Raw genomic sequence first — 27169 nt, forward strand, 5'->3', positions numbered from 1 at the left:
TAGGCTTCATTCCTCCAATCAAAAGTTATGCCCAGAGGAGTCTTGTTTCCAGTACTCTCACGATTCCCTGGACACTGTGTGTCAACAGTGACACCTCAGCTTTTCTTGAACAAGAGGCCCCTTGGCATCCTTTGCTGACAGTCGGTGGTCAGCATCCTAGGTGTTTCACTGGACATTGACTCTGCTGAGTGGCACTCTTCCTCTCAGCATTCTCACCAACAGGAAAAACAAAACAAAACAAAACAAAAAAAACCCTTCTCCAGGGAAGTTCCAGGCACTCCAAAGTCTACGTGAAAGTGACAAGTTCATACTTCACGGCCCCATCACCTCCTCAGCCTTCCTTTTGCTGATGCTCCTTATAAAACCTCTCTTTCTTTCCTAGCCCTGCACAACTAAACCAAGGTGCCTGAATGAAACTTCTCCCTAGCTAGAGCGTGAGGAACCCTGAAGGTCACCCAGGAGCACATCCTGCCCAGAGTGTGGGTACTTCTCCCAGCACTTCTAACCACAAACACCAGTGGGACACAGATTCTGGCCCCTCAGTGTATCCATGAGCAGGATTGTTCTAAGAGAAAGTATGGTGGCAAAGACTATGAAAACCTTAGAATTCTAATTTTTGATGGGTGGTGTGTGTTATGTGAATGTCTTTCTAAAGTGTTTTTGTACTGACCTGAAGCAAAAATAGTAAGATATGAGGGAAGAATGCCTCCTATGCTTGGCTAGCATGGCACAACCTGGCCACGATCCCAGGAAATAGGAAACTGATCAATCCTTCCCAGTGCACAGAGACCAGGAGGACCTCTTCAACTGTTTCAATAAGGTTGTAGCTAACAAAGGGCTTCCTACAAGGATCCTGTCCCTGAGGTCACTGTCAGAAAGCATAGCATTTCATTAATAGGGGGAGTGGGTCTTGCTGGTGGTATCATTTGACAATTCCCTAGTGTGCAGCGACTCCTTCCCCTGGAAGGTAGGCCTTCTCATCAGGCCACCTACTCAGGAAGACCTTGGGGATGCTGGGGTTTGGTCCATCCTCACTGTCCAGGATCATTCAGGGGAGGAGAAAGAAGCTGTCTAAAAAAATAGTGTCTCAAAGCTTACTTCTAGAAACCTGATTAATGGCACAGAGGCTGAAGGCTCAAATGTATCTCTCCATCGAAATGAGACAGGAGGGCCAGAAGTTCTGAACAAGTACTTTATAATAACTCATGCCCCTGTCTGGGATGGCCATGGAGCATGTGTCCTATGAAGAAGCATGAAGTTTGATTACACGTGACAGACCAAAACTACTTCACCTCCCATCACTTTCGTGCATGCATCATGTCACCCCAGTTCTTTATCCTATAAATAGCACTAATATTTGGTTGCCTTGCAATTGAACCATTCTCCTTTTCAAACTTCCCTATTTTTGATGATTGGCAGACCATGTGATGTGTAGCCACTTTTTCTTTCTCTCACTGATTTGTAGGAGAACTTGATTGCATTTGGACCAGCCATGCTCAGTATGGGTCAGGCTGGGGTCAGGCTGGGGCCAACATTATGTAGGAGAGGGTCAGAGCACTGTGTCAGTGAGGGGTCTGTCTTGGGATGCGGTCGGGGCCTCCAGGGTTGTGAGTCCCCAGTGTGTGCACGTTGAGGACTCTAGTGGCGGTGGGAGAGGTGTGAAGGCAGGCCTTCTCCTCTCATCAGGCCACCTACACAGGAAGACCGTGGCCATGCTGGTGATCGGTCCAACCTCACTGTCCTGCATCATTCACAAGAGGAACAAGAAGCTTTCAAAGAAAAAAAAAAAAAAAAAAAAAAAGGTCCAGGCTTATTTCTAGAAACCTGATTAATGGCACAGGAGGCTGAAGGCTCAAAATCAGCTCTCTGTACAAATAAGGCCAGGGGGCCCCATTTCTCAACAGGTAGTTAATAAAAAATGGTGCCCCAGACTGTGATGGCCATGGTGGCTACAAACGTCTCATGGTCACTTGGAGTCTTTACTTCCATGGCAGGTCCTCCACAGATGACTGCACTCTGCAGTGGCTCCAGATGGCTCCACCCCTTTGGGGCCCTTCAGTAGTCCCCAGTCTGGAGTGCAAGGAGCCCCTCCCCTAACCATGCCTAAGCAGACGTACTGCAGGTATCTGAAGGACACTGTGCATGCTGGAGCCCATCCTTTTAATTCAAATAATGTTCCTTCCCTATATCTTGCAACCAGTCCCTGTCCCAGTTCCCTTTCTAGTGCAGTGTGTGCCTTATCAATGGTTATAGTCTGTATGTTCATGATTTTCATCTCAAGTAGAGCAGGTCAAGTTAATTGCACTGAAATCTAGCAAACTGAGCAGGTCACTCTGAGAACGATGAGCACAGAGAGGGACCCAGAGCTTTGGAAAACTACAGGAGCTGCTAGGTCTGGCTGTCAGATGAGTTCCAGGGAACAGTTGGAGGTTGCTGGCTAGTGGTCCCAGGAAGGCAACAGGAGAGCTGCTACCATGAGGAGCTGAGGGTCGCTAACATTCAATCTCAGGGCTAGTAACACTAAGATCTGAGAGCCACCATTCAGTCCTCAAAGCTCAGAGCTGCAAGTACCAAGGGAGATGCACTTTGCCCCTTTGTGATTTCTCTTCATATCAGGCCCTCGGATGATTTGTAAGAGAGATATTTGAAGTGACACAGATGATTAAAGGATGAAGAGACGATCCCTTAAACTGAGAGGTCTTTTCAATGGGGTGGTGAGTGGGGTCCTGGGAGTTTTTCCTGTTGTATTCCAGGATCAGTGGAAGAGCAGTCTAAATCTGGAGGCAAGACCCAGTGAATGGACACCCATGCACCCTGGGACCTGGCATCTCCAATTACCTGTTCCTTTTAGTTCTCACTGCATGAAGTCGCACAGACACCACAGCAGAAGGCGGCAGCCTGAGGAGATTTTTCCTACAAAACTCCCTTTATTCCCATTGACACAGGACAGCGAGGTACATTTTCCCACCCAGGCTTGAACATTCCACTAACTCACCTCTCAGTACCCTCCCTCTGCCCCCTCCCTGCCCCTTTTACACAATCCCTATACCCTCCCATTCCTTTCAATTCCCTGAGATCCAGCAGGAACTGTCCTGTGAGAGGAGGAACCTTTGGCTCTTGGGGTGCAGTATGAAATCAGGGCGAGATCTTGCCTGAGGGACAGCCACCCCGGAGGCCACCCAGCAACAATACTGTCCTCAGGTCCTCTTCTTCTTCTGTTGGTTGCCTGATGTGTTGAACTTCCTCTTCTGAGGCTGGCATGTTCGAACCAGCTGCAGATCCAGATGTTGTCCTCCAGTGACCTGGAGGGGAGGCCCCGAGCAGGACATCTTCTCCACACTGTGTGAGCATCCCGTGAGATCTCGCTTCTTGGACGTGGCAGCTGGAGGTGGTTGGTGACTCAGGCCTCCTCTCTGGGGAAGTGGGGCCTGGACTGCTTGCTCTCCTGAGCAGAGGGTTTCCACGTGAGGGCCCTGGCTCTGTGACAGTCCCCAGGGCAGCAGATGGTGCTGGGAGATTAGGAGGAAATCGAGGCTTTGGAGGTCATCATCCACACTGCAGCCGTTGGCTGTCCCACGTGGCCTCCCAGAAGTAGCGGCTCTTCTGGGACCCACTGCATCTTTGTTCCCCAGGTTTACAGAGGAGGATCTTCGGTTTTGGGGAGGAAGGTTGGACCTGACCGCCGCCAGGGCAGAAGACCCATGACCGCTTGGGAGAATAGCAGTGTCCTTTGGACCTAACAACTCGGGCTCTGTGGCTCTGCACTTCTTCAAGTCCTGGGAAGCCACCTCTGGGTTCCTGTTCTCCACGCCGACCCCTGGATCCGCGTGATGGTCACGTTTCTCTGCATTTTGGCTGTCAGCTGCCTCGGAAGCTCTCGAGTCCTGTTGGAACATACCATGATCTAGCGGCACCTGCAGAGGTGCTTCCTCATGAGCTGAGGGTATGGGCACTGGCTAACTCTTTATGTATGACAAGGACCACAGAGGACAGGGACATTTATATTTCAGTGGAAGGTGGGAGCTGGAGGTTTCTGATCTCAGAGAGACAGACAGGCTCTGCTGGCCACCCTCTTGGGCTTCCTTTCAGCTGGCTCTCCTGAGTCTGTCCCTGATTCTCCTGTCTCTTTCCTTTTGTCCCTCCTATATCCTGTGTCCTAGAGCAGTCACACTCCAGAATCTTGTATCACAGGCAGGATGGGGATAGACAAGGATTCTGTGAGCCATGTGAACAGAGTCCTGCACGTACCTCATCCACCTGCTATCCCTTGCACCCCTGTCCACTTGTGGCCACTCCTTTTCCTACCTACTTGTGTCCCTTTGTCTCCCAGTCTATCAGGTATCTCTCTCTGCCTTATCCACTTGGTGTGTGTCGCAAGCCCTGGTAAACCTGGTATCTTGACCTCCGTCATTCTACCTGGTGCTCCATTCTCTGTGTCTGTCTTTTGATTCCGACCAAGCCCCTGTGTTCCAGGTGTCCCTGCCTGTCATATAACCAGTGTACCTCCAGACCCTGGTCTGCTGGGACACCCTTCTACCCCTGTCTACCTGGCCAGATGTGAGTCCTTCCTCCTGCTCCAGCTCTTTTGTTAGTGACAAGATATTTATATCTGGTTTGGAGGAAAGTAATTCTTCCAGGAAGCGGGGGTGAATCATGGTCTCCACCTGGGAGAAGGAAAAGAGTGTGAGTGACCTTGGGAGGAAATGGCCCTAAGTCAGGAAGACTTCTAGGAGAAACAGATAGCAATGATGGCCCTGTCCTGGTCCACACCATGGGGTTGTTAAATCCCAACCGCCAGCTGCACATATTCTCAATACCTGCACGCGGGCATGCGCACACACAGACACGTACACACAATGCTGACAACCTAAGGTGTGAAGCTCGACCTTATGGGTCCTGAAACCTTGTAGACACCATGACTGTAGGCTCAGCTCACCTTCTTGACGAAGTCTTCATCAACGTAGCTTAGAAGACTTGGGTCTGGGTATAAATCATCGTCTATTGGCTGTTGCTCCAGTTCTTCCTCTCCCAAGTTTGCAGCAAGCTCTCCTGTGAACAAGCTGGAGGGCTCCCAGGTGGTAAAGTTGGTAGGCCCCACCAGCTCATCCATGATGTTCAGGTACTCTTGGACGGCTTCAGGTGGGATCTCCTCGGGGGCCTTGGTCTTGAGTGCCTTGATAGCACGTGCCTTGGTTTCACGTGCCTTGGTCTCAGACACCTTGGTCTGTGGCACCTTAGATTTGGCTGCTAATGAGCGAGCAGGCCGTGCCTTCAGGCTGGTCTTTCTGGAGGTGCACGCTAGGACAGGGAGGACCAGAATATTGCTTGGATAGGGGTCCATGTTCATCCCAAACATTTGGTACAAGGCAGGATTCAGGGACCTAACCTGACCTGCCATGCACCAGGACAACCTCACCCGAGGACCCAAGGGAGGTGACGGTGTACCAGGTAGAATATCTAGCACAGCCCCTTGGGAGGACATTTGGAACCACTGAGAACTCCACGCACTCTGCCGACCCAGTACCCAAGTTCGGGAAAACGGTGTGTTGGTTCTTTGGGCGTGCAAGGAGAGAAAGGAACTATGTACTCGGCCCAGTCGATATGCAGTTCAGAACAAAGGGTGACGGACATCAGGTTCTGTGGGGCTGTTTTGCATGCAAGCACACATCCTCCGTAGTGAAGGAAACGTTCTATTTAGGACAACAACCTGCCTCGTCCTTGGTACCCTTTGGATACTCTCATGGGTTTCTGTGGGTATAAGGCAACCCTACCTGACTGTTGGACAGCCTTAGGGACCAGGGGCTTTGGATGATCCAGCCTCTGAGGAACGGGAGGAGGTTGGGACTGGAAGACCCCAGACAGCTGCATCCTTGGATCCTCCAACTCTTCTGCAGCCTCGAATTCCATGAACCTTGGTAGGGTTTGGGTAAGGGAGACACAGGCTGAACTGAGAAGCAGGTCAGGCATACCAGTCAGGTGCTACCTCCTACCAGGCAGGAACTGGTGTCAGGAACGGGGCTGTGTGCTGGAGTGGGCTGGGTCAGTCCCCAGGGATAGCTGCTTCAAAGGGAGAACCACAGTTCTGGGACACACTACCTCAACTACCCCTGAGGGGAATTAGATACGGGGGACGCAGGCAGGGCCCATAGGTGACCCTTGTTCCAGCTCTCTCCTGTCCCTACCAGGAACAACAGAGATCAGATAAATGCTAGAGCTAGTCAGGGATTTGACTTCTATCAGGGAACACCAGGGGTTCACCCTGGACCAATCCAGGGATACTGAGCTTGGGACCATGAGCCCTGGAAGGATCACCTGGGAGACAAAGGCACAGGAGAGGTCACATGAAAGTGGAAGCTAAGCAGAACCTTGGGTTGCTTCCAGTGAGGGCTGTTTCTTTTTCTTTTCACTTGTTAGAATGGCAGGGATTACTTAGAGAAAAGCGAATAAAGACTGGGGGTGTGTCCCCAGGGCTTCTGAGGTACTAGATTCCCGAGCTTGCGCTCCCCACTGCCACCCTCTTCTGGAACATCAGGTTGAAGTAGTAGGGACCACTTTCATGACACCTCATCTCCCCAGTCTGTAACAAGGTGCCAGTTCCCAGGCAGTGGCCTGTGTGAGGCTAGTAGAACTTTTCCCTTCTGCAGAGCCAACAAAGCAGAAGAAGTTGACGTGGCTGGACAAGTTACCCCTCCCCATCCTGACCCTGAAGCCCCAAAGCAGAGTTGGAGTTGGGAACCTTGAGACTGGAGTTTCTGTACAGTTGCAGAGAGGATGCCTGGAGCTCTCGCCAGGAGTTGCTGCTTGGAGAGCTAGTTGCCTCTGAGCGAGCAGGAAGGTGACAGGCCCTACAAGACCCTGCTGTGTAATCCACGATCCCCCACCCCTAGGCTCTGGGCCCCAAAGCCTGGCTCACTTTTCCGCGGTCTCATAGAAGATCGTTCGATCAAAGTTGCTCGTGCGCTGCCATTCCTGCAAGCCCTTCCGCAGGCCCTCCTCCACGGTTATGGTGGGCTCCCGTCGGGACAGGGACCGAAGCACTGGGCTGGAATTCACCAGGATCAGTCAGAATCCACAAGGTCACCCTCCATTCTCAGTTTTCCTGGCCCAACACGCCTCCTACCTTTGTTACAGCTGCCCCATCCTGCTCAACTCAAAAGTACTGTCACTGGGGCCCTGGGACACTATACTTCATACCAGACATTAACATCAAGTCCTCAGTGGCCTGTATGGTTTTCCTTGGATTCCTCAGTGGCATGGGGTATTATGTGGTGAATGCTTTTTATCTTCCAAAGTTCACTTGTTGAAATCCTAACCCCCAATGTGATGGGCATGTGGAGATTGGCTTTAGAGTTTTGGGGAGTTAGATGAGATCCTGAGGGTGGGGCTTCATGAGGGCATTAGTGGTCTTCTAGGAGAAGGAAGACACTCTGAAGTGACCTCAGTCTCATGTGAGGACACTGGTGAGTCAGCAGCCTTTTCAAGGGAGCAGAAGAGAGAGCCCTCATGGCACTTGGGGTCAGGCACCCTTTATCTGGGCCTCCTGGCTGCAGACTCTGAGAAATACATGCCTGTCCTTTCATCCCCCTGCTCTATGCTACCCTGGATGGCAGCCCCAGCTGACTGAGACAGTGCCCAGAATGGCCAGGGAGCAAGCTTACAAAGTGGGCTAGATGAACATCCCCATCCTGGATCCAAAGAGCGTGAGCTTCCCCATGAGTGCTGCATGATCATAGGGTCCTGAGCAGGAGTTTGGGACAATGTGTGTGGGTATCCGTAGAGTTCCATCTTGGGGCCAGCACTCCTAACCCCACTTCTGGTAGTGATGTCCTCTGTGCTGGGAACAATCAGTTCTATGCTGCAAGGTGAAATTCCTGGGGGAGGGACGATCATGTGGAGTCGGACAGCCATCTCCGAATCCTGGCTAATGTTATGCAAGGAACCTGCTCTGGCCTTGAGTCCTCCGTGTGATGGTGACGATCTTTGGAAACAAAGATTACCTACACTCATAGGGTCGTGAGGGGCAACTGAGTCATGGCATATTACGTCCGCTAATGTGAGATGAATATTGTTGGCAATGTAGGTCTCTCAGCCTGTTCCCCCACCCTCAGGACCTTCCTTCCAGGTACCCTGCATCTCAGTATTCTTTTCCATCCCCACTTTTTTCCCCTCAGAACTCCACGAAGAGTTCCGCAACCCTGGGGAGAACACTCACACGAGGAAGCAGGAGAGTGCTTCCACATCGGGAGTCTGAGGAAGGTGCCTGCGGACCAGGGTCTTGAAGCGCTGCCAGCGCCGGAAGTTTTCGTAGATGCTCTGAGGTTCGTTGGAGTCATCTGGTGGCACTGCAGCCTGGAGGGTGGGCAGTGCACCCTCCCCATACACTCTACCTGGCCATTGTTGGGCATTCATTGGGAACATGATTGGGGCCACCTGGGCAAATGGTCGTGGTGCTGGAGGCCGACGGCCCAGGTAACAGGGGCCCCCGTAGTTCCGGATGCCCCCACTGGCTGAGGCATTCACGGTAGTCCTCAGGGCAGTCGCCGGGAGGAATGGAGCAGGATTCTCCATGCCCCGGCAGAAGGCCCCTGGAGCCCTCCAGTTGAGGGGTCCCTGAGTGTGGGCAACGTTCTGAATACGAGGCGGCTCTATTGGCCTTGGTTCTCGCCCACGTTGTCCAAAGCCGAACAGCCCAGCCACATATGGTTGTCCAGGGTAAGCAGATAGCACCAGAGGGTTACCCTGGGAGATAGGTGCAGCCACCCGTGGTGCCATGGGCAGCTCCCAGAATGGCTGGTGTGCTGGCACAGGGGCAGCGGGAAGAAAGGGCAGGCCTCTGAATGGATTCATGAAGGCACCTGGATTGAAGTTCATGCCTGGTCTCTGATTCAGATGCTGTGGAGGGAACGAAAAGGGAGAGAGGAGGAGGGGGAATTGTCAGCAGAATCGAGGCCCCCAGCTCTTTAGTCAGTGAAAATGTGACGAAAAAATCATAACAGCTCAGGACCCTCTGTGCAAAGATATTTGCAGTTTGCAAACATCCCTGAGTGGATTTCATTGTGTTTCCTTAGTCGTAGTTACACCCAGAGAAAACTTGTTCCCAGTTCACCAGGATTCCATGAACACTGTGGACTGTGACCCCTCAGGTGTCCCTGCCTCTGAGAGGCCCCTGGCACATCCTTTGCAGACAATCTGTTGCCCTCCTGGGGCATTCCCTAGAAATGGTTCAGTTTGTGCTCAGCGGCACCATGCCCCTCCGCATGCTCACCAACTGGAAAGGGACCTAAACCAGGACAGTTCCAGCATCCCAGGGTCATGTTGCAGGTGGCAATTTCCAAAGATTATTGACCCATCACCTTCTTAGCCTTCCTTTTGGTGACTCTGCTTGCATACCCCTCCACTTCTTTCCTAGTCTCTCACAAACAAATGTCACCTGAATAAACTCGCTCCCTGGCTAGAGGCTGAGGAACCCTGAAGTTCACCCAGGAGCAAATTCTTCCCAGCATGTGGGTACTTCTCCCAGCACTACCCACAGCAGTGCCCAATGCGAGGACAGATTCTGATTCTGGCCAGCCCTGTCCCCAGCGTTCACTGGTTCCTGCCGTGACATAGGGAGATCTGTTCCTAGGGAAGAGGTCTGTGTGATAGACATTGTGTTCCCTGAGATCCTCTCCTGGCATCACCAGCAATGGCTGCTGAGATTTACTAAAGGTGATGGAAAAGGGTGAGTGATGCGACTTTCAGAGACTTTTAAGGCCACTGCTCACCTTGTTATTGGGCCTGCGAATTGGAGCCATTCTCATGTCCTTTGTTTGAAACATAGGAAAGTATTACAGAGAACCAGGCCTGCACCTGCTGCTAGGTGTGGCAGGGTTGTCTGGAGCACATTCTTGTTCCCCAGAATGTCATGCAGTCACGGTATTCAAGATCGAGAACACTTTACCACTTGCATATATTAATCAGGACACCTGCCTAACTTCATATGAGAACAGGAATGGGGCCCCGTCCTGTGTGCTGTTCTTTTTGTCTTGAAAAGAACCCAGTTGCCCTCGAAACTCATTGAACCAAAGGAAACGCGCTCTCCGTGTGTTCACCTTTCATGGAGTACTAAAGAAGGAAGATGAGCAATGTCTTCATGCCAACATAGAAAAGGGCTGAGGCTGTAGCAGAGAGAGCTCCACACCAGGACACTCTGAAAGACCTCTTTCCATGAAAGCGAGAACAAGTCAGAAGACCTCCTAGGTCCGAATCTCTGTTGGTTGTGTTTCCCTGGTTCCCTGCACTTCAGGAATCAAGGACACCTGCTCTCTGAACTGAAGAAGTTTCCTAGGCAGGAAGTGGGTGAGGGACCCTGGCCTGTGGCAGTTGGCGTGCCCTGCAGCCTCACCCAGAGTGTATCACACTGCAGATGTGGTCAGCAGGAACCGCACTAGGCAGTTTACTAGCTGAGAACATTTCTCTCCACTTCCCATTTATGATCTGAGAGCCTCGTGTCAATCCCCTCAGAATGATATCACAGGCAGCTTCCAGGTGTCTGAAGAATGGACACAGGCTCAGCCTCTCCCCTCCAGGCAGCCCTAACTGACCACCACTGTGTCACTGTCTCTGACTGCCTAAAAATTCACACAGTGACCTGTGTCGATTCTACAAGGAATCAGTCCCTTGGCCTCTCTTGTTTCAGCTGACCCAGTGTCCTTCCCCTGAATGGTGTTGATGGACGCCTTAGGAGTCCTCCTCCCCATGAGCACTATCAGTCGTCCTGGGCTTTCTGAGCCATGTCAAGTGCCTTGTCAAAGGCTCTCTCCTTTGTCTACTTCTGCTTCATCAGTTGACAAGAGAGGAAGTAGTCCATTCAAATTCCCAAGGATTTACAGGGTGACTGGTATTCAGAAAACAAACCACTGTCCCTCCTGACTCACCTCTTTCTATAGGTCAAGACACTGGACATAGAGTCTCGCAGTCTCCAAGTGGGAATCGTCTATACTGGACCTAGAGAGTGATCTGACTGTAGCAGATGCTCAGGGTCCAACAGAAATGCTGGGCAAAGTTTGAATGTAAACCCCAGTGGAATGCTGGGTCTAGACATTCTGTAGGGGGGAGGGGGGGAGGGCATCAGGCCCGGGTGGGCAGACATTCCATGAAGAGCTCTGGCAAGTAGGGAAGGACATGATGTTCCCTTGAAGGCATCCTGTGGTGACACGTGGTGTGTGCCTCCGGGTCATTTTGAGATAGTTTCTAAAATCCATAGGAGAGTGGTTTGAGAGGTGCTCCTCTATTTCAGTGCCTCAATAAGCATCTTTTCTTCCCCTGCTGGGCAGGCCCAGTGAACTGGGGCTCTCATCAGACACACAGTCATGGGTAGAAACCGCCAATACTCCAAACTCTAGAGTGTGGCTTGCATTTTATGGATATAGTGTTTTTTCATCCCATCACATCTGCAGAACACACACTTCAGTGTTCATGAAATAGCCAGCACCTTATTTCAGTCTCTCAGAGGAATAGTAGGGCCAACCATGATACCCAAGCCATGAAAACAAGTTTCTTTCATTCTTCCTTCACTTGTCATCTGTTTCCCACATTCATGTCATTAATATTGTGGCTGGTGGGGGTTTGTGAACCAGTGATATAAAATATGCAATGTGGAGAAACTGTCTTCTCCTCCTTCCACAATCAGTTTTTTAAGAAATAATCATTTACTATCGTGAATAATGGGGACCAGATTTCAAAGCAAGCTGTTTTTGGTAGATGGAGATTGACTTATGGGCTCCAGCATACCTTTGGTCAGTGCTTTTCCACTGCGCTTCACCCTTTACCCCATGCACTCCTTCAAATTGCTAGACTGCAGATGCACATATACTCCAACCAGTCAAATTCAATTTGTGAAAACTGGCCATGGAAGAAGCAGTGAAATGTCCTTGTGTCCTACCATCTGACCATTGCTGTTGTGAAGCCCTGAACTAAGATTGATTGTTGAGGGGAAAGAAGGATAGTCTGAACATTGATGTAATCCTAATTAGGAACATTGGAGGAATTGCTAAAGGCCTGTCTGCCTTCCATGCAGCCTCTGCTTCTGCGCAGCAGGAGGCCCTTAGCAGTGTCACATGTGACATGTCTTCCACAATATCCTTTGGAAAGAAGTGATACCAATTAAACCCAAATTTCCAGAAAGAGCATGAAGGGAGTGTTCTTTTTTCTTCAAAGTATCACAAGGTCAAGTGAATCCATGGCACGCATTTGAGAAAGTTCCAGCTAAAAGTATGGCATGTAGGTGAAAAGGAAGAGGATGAATCTGCTGTCTGCTGAAATTGGTCGACATTGCCACGTCATGACATTGCCACGACATTGCCACGTTGAACATATAGGAAAAATCTTCAAAGAGAACATTTGAGCATCAGTCTGTGTTGGGAGGGCAGAGTACAGTAAATGGGGAAGGCAAAATCAAGGAATGGGACTTTTAAGAGTGTTCCAGAGACCTAAAACCTTTGCCAGAACTGTTCTTTAATGGAACCTACAGATGGAGTAGGAGGAAAGCACAAGCTAATGTTTGGACGAGCGAGTGCCAATGAAAAGGACATAGTGCAAAGGGAGTCAAAACTGCATCCAAAATGAGGAGCCTGAGCTTCAGGGTAGAGAGCTTGCAACGTTGCAGCCAGGGCGGTCTCCAATGCAGGCATGGTGGGTGTGGTGTGCTAGTGAACATCTCGGCGGTCCATTCAGGTGCACTCACTGGAAGAAGGAGCAGCCTGAGGCTCCCCAAGGAGGAGCCACCTTGCAGGCGACCGGTGGTGCTGTGGTGCTTGGGCCACCATCCAATGGTCCAGTGTCCTTTGCACCTGCAGTGGGGCGACTCACAGCGCAAGCGCGGACGGCAGTTCTCCAATGGCCGGCTTGGCTCCCATGGCGGCGTCCAGAACCGGTTCCAAGCCCAGAGTTACTGGACCCGCGTGCCTCTCCCTCCCTGGCACGTCATGCGCCGGTCTTCCGTCCCAGATGGCCGGCCTCCCGTCCTGTGTCCGTGGGGGTGCCACTGCCTGGCAGCCGGTTCTCACCTGGAGGTGGGCGGCCCCACGCCTCCTGTGCTGGACGCAAGCGGACAGTCGCCAAGGCGGTGCGAGTGCAGAGCCCCTGGGTCAGTATCCCTGGCAGCGAATGATATAGTCAAGTGTGTGGAGTTGGTAGGGTTGTGCATTTTGGAAGAGGAGTTACTCATATTTGGGCATGTGTGAACTTGTATGAGTAGTTTATTTGCGTGTGTATGGGGACATTTGCATGTTAGTAGGTAACTGTATAGAAATAAGATTTCTATGGACAGTTACCCGTATATTGAGTTTGTACTAACTGCCTCATCTCAGGTGTGTGTGTGTGTGTGTGTGTGTGTGTGTGTGTGTGTGTGTGTGTTTGTTTCATGTACTAGCAATAGTTGTGAGAAGGAAGAATATTGAGATGTCAATTAGTATGTGTATTCAAGGGACATGGCGTTTCATGTCTATTTTCTGGGGCCATATAGGTATTAAGTAAAAAGTTATTTGTATGTAACTGAAGTAAGGATGTATGTCTGTAATAGAGAGATGACTTTGTGCATTTATAGAGGGGAGTGTGGGAATTGTGTTTATATGTGTTAGGGATACATGATACAGTTATTTTTTAGTAATTGAGTATAGATAAAATGTGTTGTACTAGCCCATGATAATTTAGGATGTGTCTGTGAGCTTATGTATATTTTATATAATATGCTGGAGATATTTTTTGTGTCTCGGGCATGCAAATTGGTTTGTGGATTCGTAGAGGGGTGCCTGAATACTGTGTTTCTTCACTGGGAATGAGCTTTCTAGGAGTATTCAAAGTGTATTTCTTCGGAGAATGTGTGACATTTCTAGGTGTGTATAGGAATGTTTGGCTGATGAAGTTGGCAAGTTACTTTCTAGAGATGTAGAATTCTGTAGTTTTAGGGAATCTCTATATTCATGTTTTGGAAATATTTCTGTGTCTGTCTCTCCATTTATGTGTGGATATTATGTACCTATTGGTTCATATATAGAGATTCATATATGCATGGTTTTTCATGTGTGTTGGTATTGAACACTGCCACATTCAAGCAAGATAATCAATTTTGTGTTTTATGTGCAGGCACACAAGTGATTAGGTGTATGCTCATGGATTTGTGGGTGTGTGTGTTTGGAATCTGTGTGCATACAAGATGCTCAGGAATTGTGTTTGTTTTTATTGTGGCATGTAATTCTCGAAGATTTTGGTGACATCAGTGTAATGTGTGGTTTGGGTATATTACGTTTAGCCTCCATGCATTTGAGAAGTCTAGGTTGTTGGTGGCTGAGTGTGTCTTGAACTCATGGGGTTCTGGGGATGTGTACTGTGGCAGGTGTGAGAGGTTCACTGTGTACTTGGAAGTCGATTGTATATTTGGGTGTTGTGGAATGTATGTATTTTAAGAACTGGGATTTCATGTGGGTCTCTCTCTTATAGTGCAAGAGATGACTGGTTGTATACTGTTTGGTTTTCCAGAGTCTGTTCCTATACGGCATTCATTGGGTATATATGGGCAGTGTGTATGTTGCATAGGTACGTGTCCCTCCCTTGTTGTTCATGTATGTGTAATTGTGGGAATGCACATGAACATTTAGAATGAATAGGGTATTTTTTCTGCAAAAAATCATGTAGTAACAGGCAGTGTTCCTTTGTATTTAGGGTGGAGAAATTGGTTGTACATGTGTTCAGAACTATGCAGTGTTTTTGTCTGGAGACATTAATGTCATGTTGTTCGTGTATTTGAGGTTGGAATTCAGTTTAGTATCCTGGGGCAGGTGAATTTTGTACACATATTCTTCGTGGGCTGGAGCTGCCAGGAACTTGCTGTGGTAGCTGATGCTACTCATCCCTTTCTGTTTGGTGTTTAGTGGTTCCGGTCATTAGGTTGAAATTAGTCTTGAGGTAGATGTACCTCATACACTAAAAGTCAAAACTTTCTTACCTACCTCTGGATTATATCTTACTAAATGTTTACTAACACACCTCTAATGTGTGTTTGTGTTTGTGTTCTGCATGTGTGTGCACCATTTTTATGACCAGGCATCTATGTGAAGTAAACATATTCGGACAACAATGTGTTCATATCTTAGAGATTCTACATGTATTGTGAGTGGGGCATCAGGGATCTTTTCGGGAAGGCATTGACCCTGTTCATTCTGATCCACTCTATTGCTCCTAACTGGGTTAGTTCATTCTTCAGGGACAAAGAACCTGCATGTCTGTTGCTTTCTGGCTCTTCCTCATGCAGATGGATTCAGTACTGTATGCTCCTTGGGCAGGCAGGTTCCTGTTCAGCATGTGGGTGGTCCAGGCGTCTCAGTCATAAGCTGACTGTGAGGAACAGAAACTTTTAAATAGGTATCACGTTCGTTTTGGGCAACAGGCATAAAATTGTCGGGTTTCCTGGACAGGAGATGAGATGGAAAAGTCCTCTTTTGTGCCAACACTGTGAGAATCAGCTGGGCAGCCACAGATGCTGTTGGTTCCTCTGAGGCTAAGCTGGTGGATGAAAACACTGTGCTCCACAGCGTGAGGCTAGTGAAAACCTGCAGAACCTCTATGGCACTACCATCTGTGCCCTGGGTGGTGTTTGCTGGTGGAGGTCAGGTAATCCTTCCCTGTGGAAACCTGAGGCTTCAGGGGCCTCCAGGGACCCCAGAGCTCAGAGATTTTATTTTCTGTTTTGGTAGCTCTGTTTTATTGGGTCATGTTTTGAAGGAACCTTCTCCATGTTCTGAAGGGCAAGGATTCTCTTCCTGGGGGAAGCAAATCCCTGCTTCCTGTTTGTCTGATAGTGTGGTGCCACCTTCTTTGTTTTCTTCATTCCCATTGAGTGGCTGACCGATCAGTGAGCTGCATGCTAGCAGTGGAAACCAGAGGACCCCACAACATGCCCTTCCTCCTTAGGAGTCACCTGAGGTTTTCTGTGCCTGTCTCCTTAGGCTGATTCTCCTCCTGGTTGTGACCCAGGGATGGTGAGAAGGAGTGAAAGGAATAAATGAGGGGATCTCAGTCCCCTCTCAGGGTTGGATAATCACCTTTTGGGAAAGGCTCATGGGTTCAAAGCTTGGTCTCCAGTGGATGGTGCTACTGGGAGGCAGGGGGGACTTTTAGGAGGTGGGATGTAGTAGAAGTCAATCACGTCATTGTGGGTTCTCTGGAATGGGATATTGGGACCTGGGCCTTTCCCTAGCCCTATCCCTTTCTTTTTCTTTCTACTTCCTGGCCACCTTGAAGTGAGCAGTTTTCCTCTAGTATACTCTACTGCTCAGCCAGAGAGTAGCAAGGCCAAGCAATCATGGATTGATTAATCTTTCCAAATTAATCTTTCCTTTTCTCATGGTGTTGCTCTCAGATATTTTGGTACTGTGACAGACGACTGATTAACCCAGAAAAATGGTTTCAAGAGTGCATGATTTTGTGACAATACCTGCTCGTGTGATTCAGAAGGCATTGGAATTATTTTCAGGAAAAATTTGGAAAAGCTTGGAGAAATAGGCTAGAGAAAGCCTAGAGTGCTAGAAGAGAGCTCTGTGAGGGATGCAGATGTGAGGTCAGACCAGAATGTGTGGAGGAATGCAGACAGTACAGGCACTGTCCCTGCGGTGTCCAGATTGAAGCAAGTACCTGTTTGGTAATTCCAATAGAGGCCACTCATGTTACTTCTGACAAGAATGGCCTACATTTTCTCTACATTCTACATGTGCTTAGAATGTAGAATATACCTAAGTGGGAGGTTTGTTTAAAGATGAGAGATTATACTTTAGATATGAGACATCCCCCAAAAGCTTATGTGTAAGAAAATGCATGAAAGTTTAAAAGTGAAATGAGTGGGTTATGAGAGCCTCATTAATCCACTGGTATCGGTTATCTGGATGGAAACTGTAGGTAAGTTGGGTACGCCAGGAAGTAGTCAGTCAAAGGGGGAATGCCTTTGGGGATCATAGTTTTTCTCTGTGAGTAGAGTCCCTCTCCCTCTCCCTCTCCCTCTCCCCCTCTCTCATTGCCATATTCTGAGCTCCTTTCCTACTCCCTACATTTTCACCATGATGCTGTGCCTCAACTTGACCTGAGAGCTATGTAGATCATGGTCAGATGACTGAGATCTCTGAGACCATGAGCTAAGTAAACTTTTCCTAATCTTACTTGTACTTGTAACTTCTCTTGTACTTGTTAGATTTTTTTTTTTTTTTTTTTTTTTTTTTTTTGTCACAGGCAACTGAAATACAGACTAATTAATCCAGTTGAAGATATTTCAAGGCACTACATCATTTGAGATGTGGCCTGGATATTTCTAGCTACCTTTAGCCTGATTTACAGTGCAGCTCAGGAGCAAAAGACAGAGTAGTTGGAGGTTTTCCAGAAAAGAAAGCTTTGTAATGTTGGTGCTAAAGATGGTGTAGTTGATAAAGATGTTAGTTCCATTACAAAGAAGCTGAGTAGTTTGTACTAGTACACTAGAGAACACACTTTGAGGCACCTCAGGAATGGAAGGACCCCACCCTTAGCAGACTCAAACCTTGTTGGAGAGGAGAGCGTCAGGGTGCACCACTTGCACAGTGCAGCCTGGGAATCATTACGTCAAGATTGATTTTGCAGTGTGACTAACACCATACAGGCTTACAGAGGGCCTGGGTCAGGCTGTGCTGGCTGATGTTCTCATTCACAGCTGGCATTGTCCGTGCGATGCTGCTTATCAGGATTACAGAATGCAAGCATTGTGGGGTCATGAAGGTTGGCACTGATCCTTCAGAGGACAGGGAAGTGACTGGTGACAGGGAAGTGTATGTCACGGTCAGAGTCCAAGCCATTAGCCCCAGAAACAGTGATTTGTCAATGTGTGAGGGTGGAACCAGTGTTGTAATGGAGGCCTCATTAAGTTAGTGGTGCCAGACCTATGAAGTGTCTCCGAAGGGAAGTCAAAGGCAGTGTGAGCACGCCCGACTCCAGGGATTGGCCCCACAGCAGACGAGGCTGAAGGGGAGAGGATGCCCAAGCCCTCGGGGACCCATATCACACCATCATGTGCTCTAGTTCCACACCGGGATCACTAGACTGAACGTTTGTTCTGCTGTACTTTGTTCAGTTTCCTCCTTGCTAGATTCCTGTTGTTCCATTTTGGGCTAGTTGTGTTTCCCCTTGTGCCATTGTATTTTGGAAATGTTGATTATTAGAGAGAATTATAGCTAATGTACCTACAAAAGTTTTGATTGTGCTGCTTTGCTTCCTCCTGAGATAGCCAATAACTGAAGAGACAGAGAAGTGGGAGAGGAAAGGTCTTCATTTCACAACAGTCCAGCATATCAGAAGATGAATGGCTAGCACCTGGTTTCATCTCGTTTAGTGCTCCTGAGTGAAAGTGCATATGGTATGCTATGTGGGAGTGTTCTCTCAGTCTTGGGCAGGTGTGCACAAGGTGGTGGTTCACTAGTCTTGACAGATGTTCTTTTTCATGAGCTGGGGTCCTGTGGGTCTTATCTGGACCCAGTGTACACTGAACCATCCTGGTCCTGTGGACGGGATTGTTTAGACGCTTGCATTCTGAAGGTGTGTGCATCTGGTTTCTTCCTAGTCTATCTCTGCTCTACAATTCTGTCGATACCTTTTAATTTGGACATTTCCTGTGACCTAGAAAGGGGGACTGTGGAGTGCAAGGGTTAGTGCTTTTAACTAACTCTGTGGCTGGTCATCAAGATGGGGCTGAGGGTGTGGGGAGACAAGAAAGCTATGCTCATGAATCAGAAGAAAGAATGGAGTAAAAAACCTTTTCATTCAGGGTTCAGCAAAACTGTGGTCCCTCGAGTCTCAGAAGAGACTTTGGAGAACTATTGAGAAATGCAGGCACTGTTGAGATTTGTGGACTCTTGGAGATGGACTTAATGCTATTTTATTTTATTTTATTTTTTTCTATGAGCTTTTTGGAGACCAAAGGATAGATGTTACTGTACTGACCTTTGGTGTCACCAAAGACTCACCTATTAAACCTCTGGTTTCCAGCTGATGGCACTATTGGGAGATGGTGGAACCTTTTGGAAAGTGGGGCATATTTGAAGGAAATTAGTTCATTGGGGATGTGCCCCTCAAGGGGTTTGTTCTGGGACCCCTGTGAATTTCTGGCTCTGTCTCTCTTTGCTTCCCAGCTGCCCTGAGGTGAGCAGTTTCCTCTGCTACACACTCTCTGCCAGATGTTCTGCCTTGACACAGGTCCAGAGGCAAGAGGGCCAAGTAACCATGAACTGTAATCTGAAATGATGAGCCAAAAGTAGATCTCTACTCCATTGAACATACTGATCTCAGGTACTTGTCACAGGGTTGGAAAGTGATCAGGACAGCTCCTGTCCAAAATGCAAGATGCCCCAGCCCCTTCCACTAACCAAAGTCACCTCCTCTGTTAGAAGCAGGGAACAACTGATACTTCACTCACTCATCTGTTGGGCAGCAAACATGCCAGTAATGCCCCCAGTATAGAACTAGGGCATGTAAGGATGCCCAAGGCCTCTCCTGTGAGAACACGGCAGACCATATTGAGAAATTGGAGCAGGCATGGCCTATGGGAGCCCAGGTGGACAAGCCTGGGCCTAGCATGGGAACAGACGTTGTGCAATTGTGTGGCCCCCCATCTAGCAGACGTCTGGGCTGACAGTGGATACTCAGAAGGGCCTATTTGGGGTGATCCTCTCCTTTAGGTATCCCCTTAGTGTCCCAAAGTAGCAACATCTCCAAAAGAGTTATCTAAGAGGGCCGTCTTCCTATTTGAAATGTTTTGTCTGTTGAGCACTTGCTGAGTGACTGGCAAGTGCCTTTCGGTTCTTGGGAATGGAGCAGTATCCATTGTGAGTATGTAGGAGGAGTTATTGATATCTATGTATGTCTGAGATTTGTTGCTGAACTTCAGACTCTGAGGCATTGTGTTTATGTGCATGTTTGCAACATACAGGTGATTGTATGCATTACCTTTGAGAGTAGAAATCATCATGTGTTAAAAAGTATGTTTGGTTCGAATCTCATCAGGTATTGAGGGAGGGTTTGTGTGATTGCATTTTGGGTTATGACTGCTGTGTTTTTTCCTGTGGTATGAGGATATGTATAATCCATTTTAAGTGTTTCGTTGGAGGTGATCAGAATTATGAAGCTTTGTAAGAAAGGCTATTGATCGTGGTTTATTTGGGCTTTGGTGTGCCTTTTTTTTAGATTTGACCATGAGGAACTCTGGGTGTACAGTCAGGCATCTGGAAGATGGGAAGTTTATGCAACTGAGAATTTTCAGAGTTCCACAGTGTGCTTGCAACTGTGTACATCAGGAGGTATGGGCAGTTCCTGCACATATCTGTTAATAGTAACAGAGTGGCTGCATGTACTTCTGGGTCACTGAAGGGACTCTGGGTGTACAATTGATTTGTAGATTGAGCGGGACACCTGTGTTCTCAAGCTTCTATGATCTCGGGCTCTGAATATATTTAGGAAATGTGGTGGCTGTGTATTCATTTTTGAGCTATCGGTGAGTGGTGTGTGTTTCCACCGAGGAAATTTAGGAGTTAGGTTTATGTGGGAATGCAAGTTAAGAGGCTTGGGTACTGACAATGTATATTGGCAATTTGTGGCATGTTGGGACTTGTGGTTAGTCATTAAGAGGAGTGTTTGGAGTTTTTTTGTGAATGTGTGTATTTTTTTGGTTTGGGAAGGGAGTGAAATTAGAGTGTACAGGGGTGAAATATGTGTATTAGGGCCACACATATGTTGTGTGTGTATGTGGGAAATGCTAATGGGTAGATTTCAGTTGACATCATTGATGTGTACATTTGGAGAGGGCTGGGAGATTTACATGTGTTTGAGAGTTGGTGTTTGTATATCAAGTGATCCCGGGGATATAGGATCATGTATGTGTATATTGGTGGTTGTGCCTGTGTCCTTTAGGGTTATGGATGTCACATTTTTTAATCAGACGTATCTGGTTGCATTCATTCTTGTGGAGATCTAAGAGCTATTTGTGTATGTTGGGGATGAAGCAATATTATTTTTATTGAGGGTGTATTTCTGTTGAAAGAATCAAGTCTGTGTGATTTTCCAGAGGATTAAGGATTTTGTTTATGTGACATCTGGTAACAAGTAGGGCTTGATATGTGTGTGTGCATACTCAGTGTTTGGTGGTATGATGTGCACATGTCTTCAGGGAGCATAGAGTGTACAGGGATGTGTAAGCCTGCATTTGGGAATGTACAGATAACAGCTTCATGCCTTTCACTACCTGACTGATCATGGGTATGTGTATTTGGGGGCATGAATCAAGTATATTTTTTTCAAGGGAAGGTGTTGTGTACGTATACAGGGATTGCAAGCATGGGGGCAATTTATGCATCTGTGTGTTTGGTGGGGTGGTACTGTGTTGTGAGTCCTGCACCTGTTTCCAAACTTGAGAGGTTTTGATGATATCTGCGGTGGAAGGGGTTGTAATGAGTGTGCATCCTCACATGTGCGTGTGCTTGTGCAACAGTGTGTGCACAATCTTTGTGGCTGGTTGGCGTGTGTGCATCCAAGGCTGGAAGGGGTGGCAGGAGCACATTGGTGATGGCAAGCCTTTCCCATGTGCACTAACGTTTGTTCCCGTGATCGGAAGCCCCAAAAGTGATTTCCTGTTTCTTGTCCTTATGCACTGTCTGGCTATGTTAGTTGTGGTGGGGAGGGGGGAACATGCCTCTTGTGCTCAGGTGGGGCTGGCCTCCAGGATCCTGGGCTGGTGGATGGAAGCCAGTCAGGGATGACTCCTCTGGAGTGGTTTGGGGACCTTTTCCTCCAAGGTGTGAGGTGGGACCATTCCCCTTCAGAATGGTTCAAAGGGACTGACTCAGGAAGGAAACTGCTGGGAGATTTACAGATCCAGGGACAATTATTGAGAGAGTTGTTTATGTGTTTCCACCTGTTGGTTCTTCCCTTGGATTTTTCCCTCCCATATAAAAAGGCTCAGACTATAAGTACAAGCCCCCACAGGCCCTCCCATCCTGATTGTATTGGTGACCCGTGTGCACACATGCCTGAGCTCACAGTGCGCATGCTTTGGCAACACCATGGGCTCTACAATTATTACACATTTGCTCCTCAATCACATTAGGAGAGGAGTGAAAAATTGAAACTACAGTGATAGTGGCTTTAAGGTTTCTTGAGGAGCTTCCCTCATGTTTATTCTTCATTTCTTGGCATGACTGAGTGAGTGATTCTTCCTTTGAACCTGAATGATCCTTTCACATTTCTTACTGATCAGTCCCACTAGTGGAGAACTTCTTTGGTTTTTTTATTTATGTGGAAATCAATAAAAGGAGTTTAATTTTTTATATGTGATCAAATACGCACAGCAAAATTTTACCCCATTAACTATTTGGGAAGGCAGGTTGGTGGTGGTCAGTACACTTATTTTGCCATTCTTCTGATACCAGCATGGAGCCACAGAACTTTTCTCTTCTTGCCAAATTGAAGCTCATTTATTAGACAATGATTGTCAATTTCCCTTATGCCCTATGAATCTACCATTTTCCTTTCTGTATTATTCCAATTCCTCTGTGTACTGTGCTTCACGTAAGTAGGATCATATAGTGTGTTCTCAAGGTCCATCCTGTTCTAGTATCAACCAATTTTTCCTTCATTTTTCAGAGCAAATAATATTCCATCATATGCTACGTGTAAAGCATTCTTCCTTGAGATAAGAAAAGGCTGGAATAGTGGAGTGAAATTGACCAAACTGCCCAATGTACATATATGGAGAGACCCATAGTGAATTTCATCTTTATGTATATCTGTAAAGCTCTAGTTAGGAAAACTATAAATACATGGAAGGAAGACCAGTAGAGAAGAAAGGAAACCAGGCCAGGAGGAGGGGAGGGAATGGGCAAGTTCTGGAGACAGAATGGGAACAAATTGCATTCCATGCTTATGTACAGTTATAAGGCATAACTAAAACATAAAAAAAAAAAAAAATTCTTCCTCAATGAACCCTTGAGTATAACAGATGTTCCTGGAGTGATTATATTTATATAAATATCCATTAAAGTCCTTTCTTGTAATGTTTTAGAGGTATATGCTGCAAAGTAGGATTGAAGGATCATGTAAATCTACTTTTGATAATTTGAGGAACCAACATACAGTTTTCCATAGAGCCTGCAGCTCTTTGCATTCTAACTCACAGTGCATAAACTTTTAAATCAGGGTACAGCTCCACTGAATTTCTTTTGAGTCTCAGAAGAGACTTTGGACAAGGACTTTTGAGGAATTCAGGAACTGTTGAGACTGTTGGGACTCTTGGAGATGGATTGAAAGCCATGAGATGGGTAATGAGTTTATGAGGACAAGGGCAGAACCTGATGGTCTGGTTCTTTAGTGTCCCCCATAGGTTCATATATTAAACACTTGTTTCCCACCCGATAGCTCACTGGGCGGTAGTGGCACCTTTTAGGACGTGGGGCCCACTTTGGTGGAAATGAGGTCACTGGGGATGTGCCCCTGAATGGGCATTCAAACACCTGTTCCTTTCTCTCTGTGTGTCTCCTTCCCAGCCACCATCTGGTAAGCATATTTCCTCTGCTATCTGCTGTCCACCAGATGTACTGGCTGGCCGCAAGTCCAAAACCGAAAGGGCCAAGTAATCATAGACTGACATCTGAAACTATTTACAAATTGGGGCATATATGGCAGCAGGGAGTCCAGATGGACCAGCCCAGGCCTAGCATGGGAGCATATGTTGCACAACGATGTGTCCTCCCAGCTAGGCAACATCTGCATAGGCTGAGATGGATAGTCACATGGGTCTATTTGTGGTGATCCTCCCTTGTAGGTCTGAATGCTGTTGCTGCACTTATTTTTGAATTGAGGCATTGAGTGTATGTGCATGTCTGTGACATAAGTGATCATGTATGATACATTTGGCGATGGAGATTGGCATCGTGTTAAGAAGTATATGATTTGTTTTGAATATACTCAGTTATTGGCAGTGTTTCATTGCATTTTGTGTTATATTGACTCATTTATATTTTCCTGAGATATGAGGATATGTGTATTTTCAGTGTTTCCTTGGAGGTGTTCAGAATTATGAGGTTTGTGTGAATGGTTTTAGATTGTGGTTTAATTGGATTTGCAGTAGATGTGATTTCTATTTGGGTATGGGGAACTCTGGGTATATGATCAGCAGTATCACAGACAGGAAATTCATACAACTGGACATTTTCAGAGTTCCATGTGTTTGTGTGCTTGTGACTGCATTCATCAGGAGGTACCAGCAGTCCTGTACATACCTGTTATAGTGACAGCGGCTGCATGTGCTTTTTGGTCTGTGGGTGTATTCTGTATGTGTAGATTCAGACAGACACCTGTGTTCTCAAGCTCATGTAATCTAGGGCTGTGAATATATTTAGGAAATGTGGCTGTGTATTTATTCTTGAGCTGCAGGTGGGTGGTGTGTGCTTCTCCCGAGTGAATGCAGGAAGTATGTTTACATGGGAATACAAGTTAGGATGTTTGTTTAGTGACAGTGTATGTGCATTGTTCATGGTGTGGTGGGATTTATGGTTTTATATTAAGAGGAGGGCATGAAGGAGGGCTTATTCCCTCACCATTTTGGCTTGGTGAGGGAATAAGCTTAGAGAGTGCAGTGGTGTATTTTGCATTGGGGCCACAAGTGGGATATATGTGTATCTGGGAATTGAAGATAAGTGGATTGTAGTTGACATCATTATTATGTACATTTGGAGAGTTTGGGAATCTTTATGTGTGTTTGTGAGTTGGCGTTTGCACATCAAGTCTTTCTGGGAGTGGAGTCATGTTTACGTGTGTATGTTGTGGGATGTGCCATGTCCTTCAGTGTTATGGTTCCGTTTTTCTTATCAGGGTGTATCTGGTTGTATTAAGTCTTCTGGAAGTTCTCAGAGCTGTTTGCGTATGTTAAGGAGGAAGTAACATTACTAATGTTTATCAAGTATGTATTTTTTTGAAAGTCTCAAGTCTGTGTGATTTTCCAGAGGATTTAGGATTATGTGTGACTTGTAGCAACAAGTAGGGTTGTGTGGGAGTATGTTTGTGTGTGTGTGTGTGTGTGTGTGTGTGTGTGTGTGTGTGTGTGTGTGTGTTTTAAATGTTTGGTGGTATCATGTGCACATGTCTTCAGGGAGTGTATTTCATATAAGAATGCATAGGTGTGTGTATTTGGGGAAGTATAGTTCACTGCTGCATGTCCATGATACATGGGGAATCACTTGCATGTGCATTTGGGAATAGGGTCAAGTGTATGTTTTGGAAGGCAATATGTTTGTGTATGTATTCAGGAAATGCAGGTATGGGGTCAGTTTTTGTGTTTGGTGGGATGGTACTGAGCTAATGGTTGTGCACCTGTTTTCAAATGTGAGTGGTTTTATGGTATCTCTAGGAGGAGGGGTTGTCTCATGTGTACGTGAGTGAGTAAGGGGCATGTGCACATGTCTTTGTGACTGGGTGGTGTGTGTGTGTGTGTGTGTGTGTGTGTGTGTGTGTGTGTTGGGTGCTGAATGCAGTCCCAGGAGAACTTCAGTGATGGCAAGCCCTTTCCACATGCTCTTGTTTCTGTTAATCTGGTGTGTTGCTCACACTCAGCTGGAGCTCACTGGAGGTCGGTGACTGTGGCAGAAGTGAGATTCTTCTTTCTGATTCTTGTCCAGTGGGTGTGAGTACATTAGTTGTGCTGGTGGTTTGGTCATGTCTCTTGTGCTTGAGTGGTGCTGGCCTCTAGGATCCTGGGCTGGTGAATGGCAGCAAATCAGAGGTGACCCCCTCAGGAGTAGTGGGGGGAGCTTTTCCCCCAAGATGGCCATTCTTCTCCTGAATGGTTCAGAGGATCTGACTCAGAAAGAAAACTGCAGGGACATTCACAGAACAATTCCTGAGATAGATATTTATGATTGTCCACGTGTTGCTTCCTCCCTTGGGTTTTTCCCAATGACAAGACAAAGTCCAGGACTCTCAGTGCATTCCCCACAGGACCCTCCCATCTTGAAGGTGATGATGGCCCATGTGTACACATGTCTGAGCTCACAGTGTGCATGCTTGGCAACACCACTAGCTCTACAATTAGTATAAAATTGTGTCTTCAATCACATTAGAGGAGGAGTTAAAAGCTGAAAATCCAATGATACTGGCTTTCCAATTTTTCCTGAATGCTACCCTCATTATTATTCTTTATTTTTTGTCATGATGGAGTTAGTGATCCTTCCTTTCAGCCTGCATGGTCCTTTCACATTTCTTATTGATAGGATATCTGAGCTGAGAACTTTTCAGCTTTTATTTATGTGGAAATAAACAAAATTTGATTGTTACTTAATTGTGATCAAATACATATAACAAAGTTTTCCCATGTTAAACATTGAGGAACGCAGCTCAGTGGTTTTCAGTACATGTATATTGCCATCCTTCTGACATCATGATGCAGCCACAGAGATTTTTCATTTTACACATATGAAACTCAGTCATTTGTCAATGAATCAGTCTCTATTTTCCCTCCTCCTAAGGACTTGGAAACCACTATGCTATTTGTTCTATTATTTCAAATACCCTGTGTACCTCATTTAAGTAGAGTCATGCAAAATGTCTTCCTTTACTTGTCATAATATTCTAAAGGTCCATTCGTGTCCTATCATTGGGGAGAATTTCCTTCTTTATTCAGAACACATAATGTCCTATCATATGTGTATGCCACATTTGAGACATTCTTCCTTGAGACAGGAAAGGCAGTAGTAGTGGGATGAATTTGACCAAATACCCTAGTACATTCATGAACAGATCACAATGCATTTCACCTTAGGTATCCCTGTAAAGCACTAATCTAGAAAACTATAAACATGTAGAAGACCAGTACAGTAGAGTAAGGGGAACATGGCCAGGGAAGAGGGGAGGGAAAGGGTAAGTATTGAGGAATAAATTGGAACAAATTATATTCCATACTTGTATGGTTACATTAAAATGAATCCCAATATTATGTTTAATTTCGATACACTAATGAAAAATGGAAAATTGGCTCCTCAGCAGACCCTTGATCTGTTCAAGCCCTTTCTTGTAATGTTTTTGAGGTGGACGATGAGAAAAGTGGTATTGTAGGACATATATATCTACTTTTGATAAT

At 46.9% G+C, this 27169-nt stretch overlaps 1 protein-coding gene and 1 long non-coding RNA gene across 13 annotated transcripts in view; one reads left to right on the forward strand and one right to left on the reverse strand.

The window, feature by feature from the left end:
* Positions 1 to 27169, forward strand: part of LOC306643320 — a 135779-nt gene that overhangs the window by 58136 nt on the left and 50474 nt on the right. For 6 of the 11 annotated variants that reach the window (XR_013758896.1, XR_013758897.1, XR_013758898.1 and 3 more), the window contains 4 exons: positions 2754 to 2954; positions 3299 to 3388; positions 3633 to 3943; positions 8172 to 8509. This is a non-coding gene — a long non-coding RNA (uncharacterized lncRNA). Of the gene's footprint in view, positions 1 to 2753; positions 2955 to 3201; positions 3389 to 3632; positions 3944 to 8171; positions 8510 to 9068; positions 9784 to 27169 lie in introns of those variants that run through there. The other 5 variants (XR_013758893.1, XR_013758891.1, XR_013758892.1 and 2 more) reach the window with 5 other exon arrangements.
* On the reverse strand, positions 4075 to 6118 carry LOC306642792 (NUT family member 2G-like). Of its 2 annotated transcripts, XM_079108607.1 has the most exons (4): positions 5772 to 5796; positions 5446 to 5552; positions 4937 to 5298; positions 4075 to 4664 (listed from the first exon to the last, which is right to left on the reverse strand). In XM_079108607.1, the coding sequence occupies exons 2-4, from the start codon at positions 5480 to 5482 to the stop codon at positions 4413 to 4415; spliced, it is 651 nt and encodes a 216-aa protein (XP_078964733.1). In that variant the 5' UTR covers positions 5483 to 5552; positions 5772 to 5796; the 3' UTR covers positions 4075 to 4412. The 2 variants fall into 2 exon arrangements, with proteins under 2 accessions (XP_078964733.1, XP_078964732.1); XM_079108606.1 differs by having other exon boundaries at positions 4937 to 6118.

This window comes from Sciurus vulgaris, assembly GCF_902686455.1.
Source record: "Sciurus vulgaris genome assembly, chromosome: 13".
In the NCBI taxonomy this organism is placed as follows: domain Eukaryota; kingdom Metazoa; phylum Chordata; class Mammalia; order Rodentia; family Sciuridae; genus Sciurus; species Sciurus vulgaris.

Bases quoted from the DNA above. Each gene is read 5' to 3' on its own strand.
- LOC306642792 (XM_079108606.1), bottom strand. From the start codon at position 5,482: ATGTCCTCCCAAGGGGCTGTGCTAGATATTCTACCTGGTACACCGTCA. The intron at 4,665-4,936 runs GTGAGCTGAGCC...TCCTTCTCCCAG, and splicing joins ATGAAGACTTCGTCAAGAAG to GTGGAGACCATGATTCACCC.